Source organism: Spea bombifrons, chromosome 2 (genome assembly GCF_027358695.1).
Source record: "Spea bombifrons isolate aSpeBom1 chromosome 2, aSpeBom1.2.pri, whole genome shotgun sequence".
Classification (NCBI taxonomy): domain Eukaryota; kingdom Metazoa; phylum Chordata; class Amphibia; order Anura; family Pelobatidae; genus Spea; species Spea bombifrons.
In genome coordinates this window covers 72,263,096-72,279,801 of record NC_071088.1, presented here as the reverse complement: position 1 = coordinate 72,279,801, position 16,706 = coordinate 72,263,096, and the positions used below count along the sequence as shown (strand labels likewise).

General features: G+C 38.7%; 1 protein-coding gene across 1 annotated transcript in view; it reads right to left on the bottom strand.

Annotated features, from left to right (window-relative positions):
* The window catches only part of CSMD2 (CUB and Sushi multiple domains 2), a 382,136-nt gene that overhangs the window by 286,836 nt on the left and 78,594 nt on the right, over positions 1 to 16,706 (bottom strand). Inside the window, exon 3 of the mRNA XM_053454739.1 lies at positions 6,231 to 6,343. Within this exon, the coding sequence (XP_053310714.1) occupies positions 6,231 to 6,343 (113 nt within the window). The remainder of the gene's footprint in view (positions 1 to 6,230; positions 6,344 to 16,706) is intronic.

Below are 16,706 nucleotides of genomic sequence, written 5' to 3'. Positions count from 1 at the left end.
TAATGACTGGGCTCAATAGGAGCTGACATCCAAAGGGTATGATGCCCTGCAAAGAGTACAGTCCATATTATAGGCGGGCAAGCACAATTACTTCGGTCAAATCAAGTGGCATCTCCGTAATCCATCTGGATCACAGTCAGGACCCACCAGGAATTGAGAGTGATTAAACACTGTCAGCCAGGCAGCCCTAAGAGCAGCATCATTAGTCGTTCATTTAGAGCTCAATGTAACGGCACTAATAATTAATGCAAATGAAACCATTCCCAATCCATATGCATCCACTTGCAAGCTCTGCATAACATCACATAGCAGTCATAGTACTCCTAGCAGGGAGGACTGGTTAACATTTTTTTCCATGTGCTAATACAGGTTAATAAATTGTCTCTTTAAAGAGTCACATTTCAGATTATTCTCAGTCCTTATCCTCACACCTATATACAGTTATCTTCCTACCTAAGGTTCAACCAAAAATACATATTGTCATGTTTTGATGTGCATGAGATGGGAGAATACCGTAATTTACAGAAAAACCCATGCCCACTAATAAAACAATGCATTATGAGTATGAGAAGTATGCAATAACTTGTAGGATTCCAATGTAAAGCTACACTGAGGGATGTTGGGAAACGAGAGGGACCGTGTGCAGCAAATGCCCTGCCAATCCCTACGGTGAAGGTAGACAACCTCACAGCTGGAAAATATAAATCCTTCAAATAATAAGTGATTTTCTGTGCGGTTCCTCAGTGCCAGGTTTAATTATGGTTTTATCTTCTTTGACAATTGCTCTTTAAAGGTGCTAAGCTGATTCCAAAAACAAATTCCTGGATCCTCTCTAGTCTACTGACAGCAACAAATCAGTCAAAACAATTAAATGCAACCTATTGACAGAACTGAACTACTGACTATTTATTAGCATAACAGCCCCCTTACATGCCATTGACATTCCCATAAGGTGCAGAGACGTGCTTAAACAGCATGTGGTCTAAAGTCTAAATCATCCTAATATCGACCAGGAGGGATAAGAGATGCCTAGCTCTGTGATCTACACAGAAAGAGAAGCTGGTGAGGATATAGAAACCCCTTCACTTCTCAAGATTCTGAAATCATGTTTCTCAGAGTGGTCCCTCTAAATTTTCTTAAGGTCCCTTTTGCAGATACATGGAGGAATTCTGCAGAATCTTCCACATGCATTTCCCTCTTTCCTCGTCTACCTGCCCATTGGCTTGCAGGAGGCATGTTGAGCCGAACACATGTCCTGCTGCCTGCACCAACGTGATGTACTTAATGGCACGTGATGTACTTAATCAGCTGCAGCACTGACCCGGCAAAGGTTCCATGGAGAGGTCTAATGTGACCCTCCATACGCATGTGCAGAAAGTGCTTTCCCGCCATGACTTTAAGCAGGCAATCTGTGGTGCGGGAACAGGGCCATAGAGGGGTAATCTACAGCTTTTTATTTATCCCTCTTATCTGACTGATAATTGATACCTAATACAAGGGGTTAAGTACAAAAGAGTAAAGGTAGCCGACACAAGACCTATATTGTTTTCATAAAAGAAGGAAGCAAAAGCCCATTTGGGATCTGATGTCCTCAAAGGACAGGGCAGACGGTATCGGACACATTTTGGTGCAATGCTTTGCAGTTTGTGCATGCTGAGTTATGCAGAAGATGGTCTGCATTAGCTGGGCATGTGTTAGAGCTTCATGCTTTCTTCAAACACCCTCCTTAAGGGCAGTAAATAGATTGAACATGTAAGAAATGTCTCTGCTTTCAGCGGGGTGTGATTCTGTGCATCCCTACATTACTATCCAAAGGAAAGCATTATGTCAAAAGCCCTGTTGTTTTTGGCCAAGATATGTGTTCTGGGCGATTATCTCTTTTAAGAACAGCCGTCTGCATTAATCCAATGCCTAGCGAATCACTCATAAAATCAAACCGTGCCCTTCCGTCTGTTCTCAGCACTTTCAAAGGGATAGAAGATGAAGAAAGTGTTATGGATACAGCTAGAAGATGATTAGGTTGGTAGTGTTTAAAGATGGCTGCCACCCAGTGGCCACAGCCAAACAGGCACAGCATATTACCTATTCTAGTCATATAATCCTTCTGTACTGCTAGAAGCTGGAGTGGCAAAGAATCACAGGGTATTAATGGCGCTAAGATCAAGGAAAATTAGAGAAGTTATTACTGTACCAAACAGATAGAAGTTGACATGGGCTGAATCTGTTCAGAAAAATTAGAGAGCCTAGTAGCCCCCAGGGCTATCGCTTGACATTTTCTAATAAATAAGGAAGTTTGTTTATACGAGAGTACCGAATAAAATGGTTATTTAAAAGAGGACTTTCCAAATCCAAATTTTTACCTCACTGTATATATATATATATATATATATATATATATGTTTTAAGCCTTAATGAATTTAGACTTTATTTTTAAATTGTGGCAGAACTGGTAAAAATGCAACTCCTATGATGATCGGGCATCAGCCAGCAGAACAGTGACTCAGGGGTGCTCTAATTCTACACCAGGTAAGCAGCTGCTTGTTAGTTGTCTATGATTTAAAGGCACAGTGATGCATCTGTCTGGTTAAATCGCAGTTTGGGTGTGATCTTTAGGGAAACATGCGCAGCCAGCTGTAACATTCCGAGCATTTAGCTTGGCAAGGCCTCTGACGAGTGCCTGGGATGGCACAGAGTGGAACTACATCAAATAAAAGGGAATGTAATGTGCTCAAACATAGCAACTCCCTGCTCTGCTAGACAGGATTAACTCTGTTCCAATTATAAATGATTTTGGCACACCAACAGAACGAGAAATCCTAACTCCTGTAAGCCATCTTGAAGAGATTCACGGCCACTTACTCTGGCACCGCTCTCTAAATACAGCTGTTTGAATATGTGGTTGGCCTGGTTTTCTTTTTTATTTGCTGGTAAAACAAAGCACTTTCAAAGTATTATTTTTGATAATGGCCGAAAAAAGTGATGAAAAAGACCAAAGCAAGGTTTATAAGGAGACCTACCAGCAAGAAGTGATGGTGGGCCATTTTTGAAGAGCTCACCTACACTCATATGTTCTGTATTGCATGCCATTTGGGGTGCTAGGGTAACATATATGTCAAATTCCACATTGCTTGCTTTTCCGGTTTTACAAGACGGCTACGCAACGCTTTGTTCTGAAAATCTATTGTAGTAGTAAGGCCTGATGGCTACCAAAGCTGCAGGGTACCCTTGTTTGGCAAGTGCCCTTTCAAAGCTGATGAGTTCCCAGGTATTATTATAAAGCGACAAACAATTTTTGCAGTCAGCAGTGCAATTTTAAGGCAAATCCATAGTTCTTCATTACCCTCTGGTGTCAAACCACCAAAGCCATGGCTAATAAAATTGTTACAGCTGGCACTCCACAAACTTGTCAACCCCGCTCTAGTTTTATAGTATGTTATTATGACTCTTGGTTTGAATGAGCGAGGATAAATGACATGTCAAAAATACATTTTCGGTTGCAGATATTAAAACAAGATTCAGTACAACCATACAGAGCCCATAAAAGTGCAAGGAGATAATCATTTATGGAAAACGTTGCCTTACTTTGTTAGTTTTTTTTTTAGTGAAAAAGTAACGCATCAGCAGGTACCGGGCTTTAAAGTAAACCTTTTCATTAATAGGCAGGGTTCCAAAAAGTGTCAGCATGTTGAGTTAACATTTTTTAATATATAAATAATTCACAAGCTTCCAAGATACGTTAAATAATAAATTCCCATTACCTGCCTTGGAGATCATTGAGCTACTGTGCTTACAATTCTTCCCATCCCATTTGAGAGCAGGATCATCATGATTTTTAGTGGCTGCTCTATATATGTATATACTGTATTTGTATATTACATTTAATATATATATATATATATATATATATATATATATATAACATTTAAATCTTCAAATGTACCATCAACTGTTTTGACTAATTTTGATTAACAGTATTATTTTGTCTCATTTTCCAACATTACAATTTATTTCACAAATCTTGGGAAATAGCAATTTAATATACATGCTTAAAAGGTTAACTAAAGCAGGTACGTGATCACATGGGTCCAGGTATATAAATACGGAACAATGGCTACTCGGGGATTAGGCCTGATGTGCCTCATTTAACCCTCTATGTTATGTAAACAGGCAGTATAACAGGATGATTTGGGAGAGGGGGGCGCATGTTTTATTAAGCTTCAGTGCAAGGGTTAATACTGATGTGTTCAGATGCTTACAAAATGGATTAGTTGGTCCCTGAGCACTATCACGACTATTCTCCGCCTGACTGACGGCAGATATCGGTGATGCATATTAAAAATAATCACACGCTGCTTTACTTGGAAGCTTGCAAGGTTTGGGAAGGAGCCTAGTTGATAGACAGCAGTAATCATGTGCATTTGGTATTCAGAGACAGCTGCAGCTCCCTACCTGCTTCCATGGACCCCATGGAAGAGGATTCACTGTATGTATGGAGCCGATTATCAAACTATGGCTTATAGTTGCCGGCAGTTACCAATTTGGTGAAGAAAGCACTTATTCACCTATCTCGCTGTCTGATGATCTTACTATCTTACTTTTCCAGTCTAGAAAACGCTATCAATAGGATCCACACTCTCTCCCAGTCTGTCACCGAAAACTCCCATATTCTAACAGCAGCTGTAGATTCCTGTCAACAGGCGAATATGGTAATTAAAACAGCTCTGAGAAAAAGATGGCTTGCAGCACAATTAATTCACTCAAAAATAATAACAATAATTCATTGTAATGTACACCAGATGTCTGCCACACCTGTTCGTTCTGCTAATGTTGGATGATCATTTGGCGTGGTAGAAAAGCTTACGAAAGTCTTATCGTCGCTATCTGTCCTTAAAGTTTATAATAAAAAAGTTAATAATAATAAAAAAAACTAATTGTATAAACCGGACCTAGGTAAATCCTGTTGTTCTTGTCTGCACATCTACATTAATAATTAGATCTTCAAAATTTCCGCATTCATTTTATGATCACTCATATATTTGAGGTCTTACATATATACACTTATCATAGATATTGAATTCCTCAAATATTTTGGATTAACCCATGAGTACTAGACAGTGAAACAAACCTTGGCCATCCATCTTAGCACAAAAAAGAATGGGGTCAATTCCTATGGTGATGGGGTTTTTCAACCGAACCAAAATAACCTTTTTTTTATTTGTACCTCTCAAAATCATATGATATTGCCATGTGATGCCTGATAACGGGTTACGTTCTGCAGAATATGGCAGAGATTATATACAGCCCGCAGGCTTCAGCTCCATACAACAGGGAGGTTTTGTGTGGTACAGAGAAAGACGTAGACAGCGTAGACAACCCTGTTCATTACAGCTTACAGTCTGAAGGATAATGCTGACCTTTGTGCTGCCAGTATCGGAATCTAGTGGAAACCTCTATTATAGCTTTCCAACTCAGTTTATTGGATAGCAAACTGATCTGCCACGCACACTCGGGTCAGCTTCGGTAACAGAGAAAGCTGACAGGTCAGTGTAATTCTTGTCTTTACTCATATTAATGAGCCGGCAAAAATGCTTCCTACAAAGGCACTAATGGAGTGGGGAAAAAGCAAGCACAATCCATCCACAACAGATGGTGGATTCAGGAACTCCACAGGTCCGTTCCCCCCAAACCCTCTTTGACCTTGCACAGACTGCAAGGTGTCAACAGTAAAGTTCTTTGATTTTGCTTCAGATGCTTAATTATACATTTTATAGAACATTTGTAAGTAAGGTGCAAAGAGGAAATTAAAGGGATGACTCCAGGGTTTGACCGGCAGTGAAAGAAGAAGTAACTCAAGAACAGTGTTTTGGGCAGATTGCATTGTTGCGGAAAACAAGTGCCCCCTCTTACTTGCCGGTGCCATAACATGAGATTTCTGATGTCACGTCTGCAAATCATGCTAAAACTATAACTGCATACTTTATGTGCTGAAGTTGTTTACTATCAATGTACCGGGTCATAGGTATGTGTCAAATTGCTTTAAAAATATCAACGGCTAAACATTGGTGCATAAAGAATAATTCTGGAGTAAGGTGATCAATGCGAAGTCATCAGCAGGAACATTGCAATGGTTTCTATGGTGGTTGCTTCACAATTAGATTACTTTCCCCAACACTGCTTTTTATACATACTCCCAACTGTTCATGCTGGAAAACAGATTCATGAGTTCCTACCTTCATAACTGGAGCGGAACCCTTGAGCGCTGACTGCGTAGTCCGACACCAACCAGAGAGTCAGAAGGTTACTGCTGCTCACGATTGGGGATGGGAGGTGGAAACCAGTTAGCCTGCAGAATGAACAGAACATTGCTTTGACTTTTAGCTGTGAACAGGAGACAAGGTTGACAAAATCTGGTTGTCATTCTCATACTACACATTTTCTTCATGGTATACAATCTCAGATCATATTTGATTCATCTTTACATGTCTGGGTTAAGCTGAAATAAAAGATTAGAATAGCTGTAATCTATGACAACTCTCCTAAGGGCAAATCGAGAATCAGGCTTCAGCCTTTAAGATGTTTTGGCAGTAATAATGTTACTCAAGTCACATCAAATCTGTATTGAAATTAGAGTTCTGTTTGTATAACAAATTATCCTGTTGCATAATAAATTGTTCCGTGTTGAAAAAAAGGTGGTCTGTGTGACAATTTGTTATGTTAATTTACATTTTTAGAGGAAAAAATAGTACAAATTTTGTTCAAGATACAAATATTGCAACTGGGAGAAGGTGTTAATTAATAAAGATCATGTAAGATCACCAACATAGTTTACGAAAAAAAACTATACACCATTAGTACTGTGCAAAAGTTTTAGGCAGGTGTGAAATAATAATGTACAGCAAGAATGCTTACAAAATGGTATGTTAATAGTTTATTTTCAACATTTAACAAAATGCAAAGTGAGTGAGAAATCTAAATAAAATTAATATTTGGTGTGACCACTCCTTGCCTTCAATTCTTCTTCTACTGTCCAGAGAAGTCTGGTCAGAAGTGGTCTTCATGGAAGACAAAAATCCATACATCTAATGTGGAAACAAAGCCAAGCGACTCAACAATTCACAAAAATGCAGGGACTGGGGTATTAGTTGCTCTGGACTAACGAGTCAACATTTGAAATATTTGTCTGGTGCAGAAGGGAGTTTGTTTGCCAAAAGAATGGAAAGAGGTACAGGAATGAGTGTTTACAGGCAACAGTGAAGCATGGTGCAGGTTCCTTGCAAGTTCTGGGCTGTATTTCTGCAAACGGAGTTAACGATTTGATCAGAATGAATCGTCTTCTCAACGCTGAGAAGTACAGGCAGATACGTATTCATCATGCAATACCATCAGGGAAGCATCTTATTGGCTCTAAATTTATTCTGCAACATGACAACAACTCCAAACATACAGCCAAAGTCTTTAAGAATTATCTTCACCGTGAAGAAGAGCAAAGAGTCCTGGACGTGATGGTATGGCCCCCACAGAACCCTGATCCTAACACCATTGAGTCTGTCTGGGATGACATGAAGAGAGAGAAGCAACTGAGGCTGCCTTAATTCCATAGAAGAACTGTGGTTGGTTCTCCAAAATGTTTGGAATAACCTACCTGCTGAGTTCCTTATACAACTGTGTACCTAGAAGAATTGATAGTGTTCTGAAGGTATAGCGCGGTTACACCAAATAATGATTTGATTTCGATTTTTCTTCTGTTCATTCACCTATTGTTTTTTTTTTAACGTAATAATAAATAAACTATTAACATGCATATGTTTGAACGCCTTCTTACTTTACAGCATTTTTCCTACCTGCCTGCATTTTTCAAAAGTACTGTATATATACCGGTATTTATACACACACACTGGATCCTAGACAATGGGTGGGTAGATTGATACATAAATATTGATGACATTATCTATTAAATCTAGAATTGTGCAGTCAAATGCAAAGTGCTTGTCTACTTGAGAAAGCACTTGATTAATCCTAAAAATGGGACAATGAGAAAAGAATGTAGGTAGTTTTACTGCCAGACAGGAGTGAGGAAAATGATGAAGAAAGGAAAAAACAGGCAACATGACATAATGAAGTAAAGTGAAGGACAGAAAGAGGATACACAACAAACAAGGCAAGCTGAGCGCGACTGGGGAAAGGAAAATACATCTGCATTTTAATATGAATGTTTAAATAGTCATTAGCAAGGGAGATGAAAATCAGGAATGAAGGTAAAAATAAAATGAGAAAAGCATATTCTGCAAAAGAACAAAATCATAAGATATGGGAATAAAATCAGGAGAAGAGTCATAAAAGCAGAGAAGAGAGTAAGATCATAAGATGAGACCAAACGGCAGAATCAAGGAAGAGGTGATAATGAGAGGAGAGTAAAATAAGGAGAGAAGGCAGAACAGGGCAAAGGACAGTCCGGAATTGAGACAAAATAGGAACAAAGGTAATAGTTACATATAGTCAGAACAGAAGACAGGAAAGTTGGACAGCGCAGGGAACAGGAGAAAAATAAGAGGACGCTGGAGACAGAGAAACTGAGAGGTAAAATGATATGAAGACAAACTGAAATCTGCAGTGAGCAGACACAAGTCACGAAAAATTGTATGATGTACTAAATCAGTCTTTAAAAACATAATAGAGCAAAACACGTATTTCCACTTATAACAAAAATACCCATTGCGTTTTCTCATGAAAGTGGTGCTGAGATTTTTGCGTCATGATGATTAAAAATAACTAACACTCATAATGTGTGCCTCTGGCGATTCTGAATTAAATCCCTCTCAGCAGCATAACTTTACTACACTTCACCCTATTTACCGAATAACAGGCCTGCCATTCTCACTTGAGCTTTGCCATTAATTATAGAAACTCTTTGAAACCTGGAGAAGAAATAATCCTAGGAGATCTTAAAGTCTGTCTGAATTGACTGATTGAATTATGTACGGCACGGTTAAAATCTGCATTCAGAAACTGTCATCTGTGAATATTCTATGATCCAGGAGAGCTAAGAGATTCTTGATATTGTTGTCTGTCAGTGGCAGCTCCCTTAGTGATGGATATGTACAGAAATTGCAATGCTATTTTTTTTCAATTTTCCCTTCGAGGCCCTGGAACTGAAAGTGGGAAGGGGTTTTTATTTAAATTACCGCTGGCCATGTGCAAACCTAAGCAGCCTTAGAAATTTCAGAGCTTCTTATATTTTCCGAGCTGACTTCCTAATGCATGTTTATTTTATGTAGGGTAAGATAAAGGATTGCTGTAAGGAACCTCATGTAGAAATTTTAGTCTTTCCTGTCAGCATAGACTCTCCTTTTGAAAAGAGAGATCAGAGGAGACCACAAAACGGCAGGAGAACGTAAGTGAGCAGGTGGGGAGGGGTAGATACAAGGCAGGTGGAGAGTGCAGGGGCACAGACAGGACTGAGTGACAAAAAGAGAGAGAGTTTTTTTTATGGGAAATTAATTTTGTTGTCTGAAAATGAATGAGCCAAAAACAAACAAAAAAGTGTCCGAAATCCTTTTGTTCCCTGTGCACATGTCTAATGTATAATATATGCCTGGTGTCTAATCTCATCAGTTCCATACTGTGTTGTGGAATGGCAAAAATAAAATGTGGTCACCCTAGCCCTCACTGGTGGAGATGTCACTATTATGCCCGTGCCCCCAAACAGCTTGTCTGCTCCATATTTGCACCCAAGAGGCTTGTCTAAGCTATCTTTGCCACCAAAAAATTTGAGCATGGTTTGTGCAGCTGAGTGTGGGTTATCTGGGTAGGGGGGCCCAGAGCATTTGTTTTGTAAGCGGCCCGAAACTTTGCTCTGCCCTCAGTGACCCACAGCTATAGCTGGAAGCAACCCTACACATGGCATGTGGGCGCAGAACTTCTCAAATAGTTCCATCGTTCACTGTGTGCCCATTCCCAAGTAATCTTTTGATGCAGCCGTGCCAAAACACATGGCAAAACATCTTTACAAAATGTTTTTCCTTCTGAGGATGCCATTAGAGTGGCACATCTTGGAAAGCAGACTTTACCCTGTGGACATTTATTTTATCCTATTTCAATTTGTTATATGATTAATTATTAATTGTTTGTTTACTTATTTGCCAATTCGCACATTTACCTATCACACTTAAGAAGGATCCAGGAATATCCATATATGTTTTTTTGCGCATTGGATTTATGTGATTCCATTGTGAGTAATTTGGATTTCTTTCACACAACTGTGTCAGTGATATTGTGCCATTGGTGTATCTCATCTTATTTTTAAGGAATATGGTAGTAAATAATTCATATTAAGATGAGCCTGATCTCAGCAACATTTTTGTGAATACAATATCATCTCCTCCAATTTTAAATTTAATCCGATAATCTGCACTATATTGTTTTGTGTTTTTCTTGTCTATTTGTTGGATGCTAGGATATGTGCCTGGGTATTTTAGTATGTGAACATGTGGCTTTAGATATGTTAGAATGGGTTTTTGGGTAGGTTAGCATGTGTATCTGTATATGTTAGTGTATGTACATTTGTATTTGACTACGTTAGTGTGTGTGTTTCTGTACATGTTAGTGTGTGAACATGTGTCTTTGGATATGTTAGTATGTGTGCCTGGTTGTGTTAGTATGAGTATCTTGGTACGTTTGTGTGGGTGTCTGGGTGTGTATATTAGGTTGAGTGAATGTGTGTTAGCATCGACTGTCTGGATGTGTGTGTTAGTGCAAGTGTGTGTGTTTGTACACGTTCCTGGATAAGTGTGCTTAGGTGTGTGTTACGTTGAGTGCCCCTCACGAGGTCAGGCCCTGGAACCACCATTGGCTCAGCAGGGAATCTGCGTGCATTGTGACAGAGCAGCAAGACTGAGGCCTTGCGCTCCCACCACAGGACCTCAGTAACGTAAATGATAGGAAGAAAGAAGAGGGATATGGAGAAAGTGTGCAATCTGGTTGCTGTGCAAGTCCTTTGTGTGCAATATAGGTGTCAGGGCTGGCCTTTGGGGTGTGAAACCTGTGATCTATGTCTGCAGTGTAGGTACTGTTAACACAGGGAGGGTGGTCATGTGTATGATGGGTGGTATACAACGGCCAGAGCCAAAGGGTGGGAAGTTTTGCCTAGGGTGACAAAAATCCTTGCACCAGCCCTGCTCACTGCAATCTGCAAAGACCTCACTGACCCAGTGTGTGCAAATGATGAAGACATTGAACAAGGAATAGGTCACAACATGACTCCTTAAAATAATTAGGGTCTTCTCACGATCGGGAGCAAACCAATTCTTCCCAATTAGGAAACCTAAGATGTTTTTAACGGAAAGTGTGGATACTTTATTATAAGTGAGTATTATCAGGATTACAATTGTTTTGAAAATAATGCAATTAGTCAAGATTTGGAAAATGGAAAATGGAAAAACACCAAATTTCCCAAAGTGTTTAGTCTGTTTTTTTCTGTGTATTCTAAATAGTCAAAAATGTTCAAATGGTTCCTGATAAAGTGTGAATCCATTACCCTTTCTATTGGTCTGTAGTGCAATGGTAGAATTTCCTCTCAGAGCGACTGTTGTACTCATTAGTCGTCTGTAAAACTTGTCTAAAAATGATCCATGACTACAAAATCTAAACATTTTCTTCCCAAAGGTTCCCTGTTGCGTGCATAAACTGTATACACTACTTGCGCTCTATTTTATAAATATATTCATGAGACTAATAACTCATTCCTGCTCCTATACTCCATGCTCAAGTGACAATAGTCTACAATTCTCTTTGGAAATACAGAAATTGCCATTACTATGCTATGATTATGAAGTGGCCACTCAAACTCAATAGGAAACAGCTGAAGTTAATGTGCCCTAGGTAGATAAAAATGAATTAAGAGGGAGATGACATTCAACAGGAACCCAAAGACAGCGTTCACCGCCATTATGCAAAACGGTTCTAACATTGTATAATTTATTTTAAGGTTGTTTCCTGAATATCTTAGGGATAAAGCAAGAGGATTGGTAATACATTTAGAAAATGCACTTGTTTGAAATGCTGCTTTGTATGTCTAATAAGGTTTCCAAGCCTGTCTTGTCTCATTAAATGATCAGCGAGAAATTCTTACAAGCATATGGTCTTGCCGTGTTATTTACAAAAAAAAGGGAGATAGGAAAATCATTCTTTTTCATTTTGCAAGGTTTTTTTGTAATCAGGCATCATGAAGATGTTCTCAGAGCCTTCACATTGCTCATTATTACCACTGGAATGACTCAGAAACTGCTTCGTAGACCTGTCTGCCCTTACTGATAATGCATGATGACAAACAGTTAATAAACCAAATGAAATAAATAAAACGAGCCTTTAGCTGCCAGCACGCGAATAACCCGTACATACTAAGAAAAGTTGCCCGTCAGAAATCAAGAATTTTTTTTTAATGACATGGCTGTTTTTCTTTGTATTTTCCCTTCAAGGCATTAATCTTATCATATTTTATAAAGACAGACACTCATTTTAAGATCCTCATTAGATGTGGCGTCTTTCTTGAAGTGAGCAACTTCTGTGGTTTACAAGGTAACAATACATCCCATGGTCATGACCGGTTTAGGAGGAGGTTTCTGAACATCAGTTCTTGGTGACGCAGTAAAGAACGTGGTTCTTGTGACCATCCACGTTGTTGGGTTATATGGCATGGCCCACCACACATTACCACAGGTGTGAAACAGAAAGGCTGTAATCTAGAAAAACTATCCATAAAAAATCAATTACGTGCATATTCCTGTTAGTTCTTAAAAGTGAGTTTATGGACCAGACAGATGCTTTGCAATTAAAATATTTGTGTTGTCTGGAATTACCAAACCAATTGCTAACTTGTCGCCATTTTTTTTAACCAATTTGTAGAATAGTTAACTGATTCTTGTCACCAGAAGTAATTCTGGTGCCATTTGGAGGGGAAACTTAGCTCAGCAGAATCGTTCCATTGGTTTCCATAGTGACTAAAACACATTTACCACTGATCCAGAAATGCTTTTTATAAATATGGTTTCTATGAGACAACATTACAGGCAAAGTGTGACATCCCAGCACCGTAACTGGATGCGATGCATAGTGTTATGTGTGAACTAGGACAGCTATAAAAAAAAATTAAAATAAAATCAAATGTTGCCTACAACATTCATATATTCCATTGATTTATAGTTAAGGGTTTTGCCCTGATTCCTACCTAGTATTTAACTACAGCTCCTATAATTCCTGTAAGGCAACCAGGTGCTATAGGTAATGGGGCTGTAGCTCCATGTTGGACGGAGCAGCATATGTTAATAGCATCTAGACATAAATACAGAATATGAAGTATGTATGTAGGTAAAAAAAAACTATGACTCTATGAAAAAAAAGATAATAGTATATTATAATTTCCTATCCCTTTTTGATAATGTGAATCCATTCCTATAGACAGCTTATGGCAGAAATATTAAACCATAAACATAGCTCTCCTTGTAAGAAAACCAAGATAAAGCCTCTATGGGATCTTGCACATAATTAAAGGTCTTTTCCATAGTTATTTCAAGCCCCATACCACAGCGTCACCAAAAAAGCTGTGAAGGTCCGGTGTCAGCATTTTCTCTAACCCTATTTAAGGACAAGTCCGACCATTCAACAATGACATGTAGTCCGGATTTCGTAGCGTTTGATCACATAGGGTGTTGTAACGTTCAGGATATATTGTCTATTAAGCAAAGAAAAGAAAAAAACAAGCAGGGTGAAATGGAAAAATAGACGTGTTGTTTGCTACTAATGCAGGAACAGAAAATACGGAATCAATAAACGGGAAAAAAATGAACAATGACGCGTCAAGAATTTAATGGCAGATAAGCCACGTCACATTAATGATCTCATTCTCCAGCACATTATCAAGAATGGGAGTCCATTGAATAATTACTTCTCATTAATACGTAGCCACTGACCTTTTTCTGCAATGATGCTAATGGTTGCACGAGAAGCAATATAAGCTTAACATTATAACTGGAAGGTTGATTACTATATTCAGACCAACAAGCAAAAGCAATATTCTTGCCAGTTGCTCATAGATTTATTTGAAAATTCTCTCATTGGTGATAATAGAAGCTTTTGAGAGACTGAGAGCACTGAGACATTTATTACAGGTAATAAAAACCCAGGCCTTTAGGTCATGCAACATTACATGTGATGCATTGTGTAATCTGTAGGCTTTGTTTCCCTGATCTTCGAACTGATCGATCTGGACACTGGAATAAAAAACATGATGCTTTTTTCATAAGCATTCATTTTGTTAAACGTTATTGGAGTCCAAAAGCAGGAGCAGCATTAATGTGCGTAGCCAGTATGGATGTTAGGGGCCCAGTTTTGAGATGGGCCCGGGACAACCACAATCTCACAGTGGTGGACACCCCGTCCCCACATCCCTACCTTGAATACTGATACATTTTTAAAGGAAGGGACCTATGACATGCATGCTAGGGTTGTTCTTCTTTGATATATGTGTAACCCTGATATCTAGATACCTCCTGTTACCATAGATACAGACTTCCAGGGCATATAGTGAACACAAGTGAAAGGGGTTACATAGGTAAGTGGGGGTACTCTTTTTAATACAGGGAAGGAAACCTAAATTTATGCAGTGCCCAAACATTTTTGATGGCAGTCCTGTCCTGAAATTTGCACATGCTACACGATACAATTACTCCAGGTCGATGATTACTATGTTGCTATTTCAACAATATCCTTATGTATATATTTCTCAAAATAGATGATCCATCTTGAAAACATCTGTACACACAGCAGGTTGATATTGGGTGCACCATAATCTTTCTCATGCAGATGGTGCATAATATAGCTCCTGATACAAACAGGAGGGGCTGGTGTGTCTCAGTTTGTAATTTAAAATCTGTTTTACATATTTCTAAATGTATCAATTTACATTCATAAATTATAAATCAAGTTAAAAGATACTGAAATAGGATTTTTTACATTTCTGCTGTGGGTTCTTAACATATATTTTTTTTAAAAAAACAGGTAAAATATGTGCTTCTCTCTCTCTATAGAGATATATATATATATATATTCTTAACATGACATTTCTGTGAAAATCTAATTGAAAGAAGAGTTAAAATAAGATAAGTGTTAGATCCAGAAAGCCTTGGAGCATCATTAATTGCAGATCAATAATTCCAACCTAATGTAGATATGATAACTGGGCAGAAATGGCGTATTTCAAAGTGCTTGCAGGAAATCCAATTAGACAACGGAGCAGTCTTGACCAGCCGAGCAACATTTAGAGTGGAAAGTAATGGATATATATTCCTAACTCCCAGGAACATCAATGAAGATCGTATTCAAAGAGATTTAGCATGTCCCACCAATTAGCAGAGCCATTCCTTGCACGCTCAAATGAGGTTTAAGAGTAACAGATGAGTGCTTTTATTGCAATTGATAGGACAAGTCAATTATTATTTTTATTGCTACTTTCAATAGAGGGCAATGAAAATATATGCATATTTCCATTAGGGGAAATCACTGTGTGATTATTTGTGAATGATCAGATGTTGAGTAATAGCAAACTAATGGTAACAAAATGATAAAGCAATTACTTTTTTTATTTTATTTTGTATATTTTTGGAAGAAACTATAAAACTAACAGGGGCCAGGGGGAATAGGTTTCCTTAACCATTTGGTTTATGTACGTTTCATAAACTGAGATCTAAAATAGATCATTAAGGATCATTCAATTCCTGATAGAGCCACAGGTATCTGGAATGGTGCTCCTGAAGCAGTGCAGTGTTATACTACAAGGCAATTTAAGGGTTCTTTGAATAGGAATAATGCACACAGGGTCAAAGATCAATCCAGAGTTTCTGGACAGTGGTTATTTAAAATACCCAACAAACAACTGGTTACCATATGAAACTATTTTATTTTGTCAGCTGCTAACTTTCAGATATGAAGACACAATCCTTGAACGCGTTTTCGGCACCCAAGCTATTTTATCAGTTTTTTACGTTCACGTATGCCAAGTTCTGTCAGTAAATAATCAAACTGTCTTTTACAGCTCTAGTAATCTGTGATGGGCATTGTGAGGCTGGGAAAGCGACATGGATAAAAATACAGAACGGGCAGGGTTGTCTTTGCCCCAGACCAAAGGGCTAGTTGCCCAGAGCCCAGACATCCACAGGCCCATCTATAGTAGACATTTTTCCACCTCCCCCCATGCATCAAGTGGTTTGATCCAGGGGCACTTCATGTCTGACTTTGACAAAGCCTGCCTTCTGCGCCAGTGTGTGCCTCATAGGGTCCAGAGTGGCTGCATGCTTTCTAGTATGCCCCGTTAGTGGGTTTAAGTGAAGGTGAGGGCATAATTAGTGAAATTTGGCTGATGAGTTATCTTATGTTAGCTGCCTTACAAAACAGTGTACCAACATAATATATACTGTATGTATGGGGCCCAACAACAGATGTTTGCCAAGGGCCCCAGAAGAATTAAAGATGGCCCTGAATATAGGTTACAGAAGTTAAGGAAGGGGAACATACAGTTTGCTTCTCCCGCCAACACCTTTAGTGAATAAATCACATTACAGCACAAACAAGAATGCTAAGATGCTATACTCTATTACGTGTTTAAACATCATCCTCAAAAGATTGGACATTACTAGAACTCCTAATGTAAAACCCAA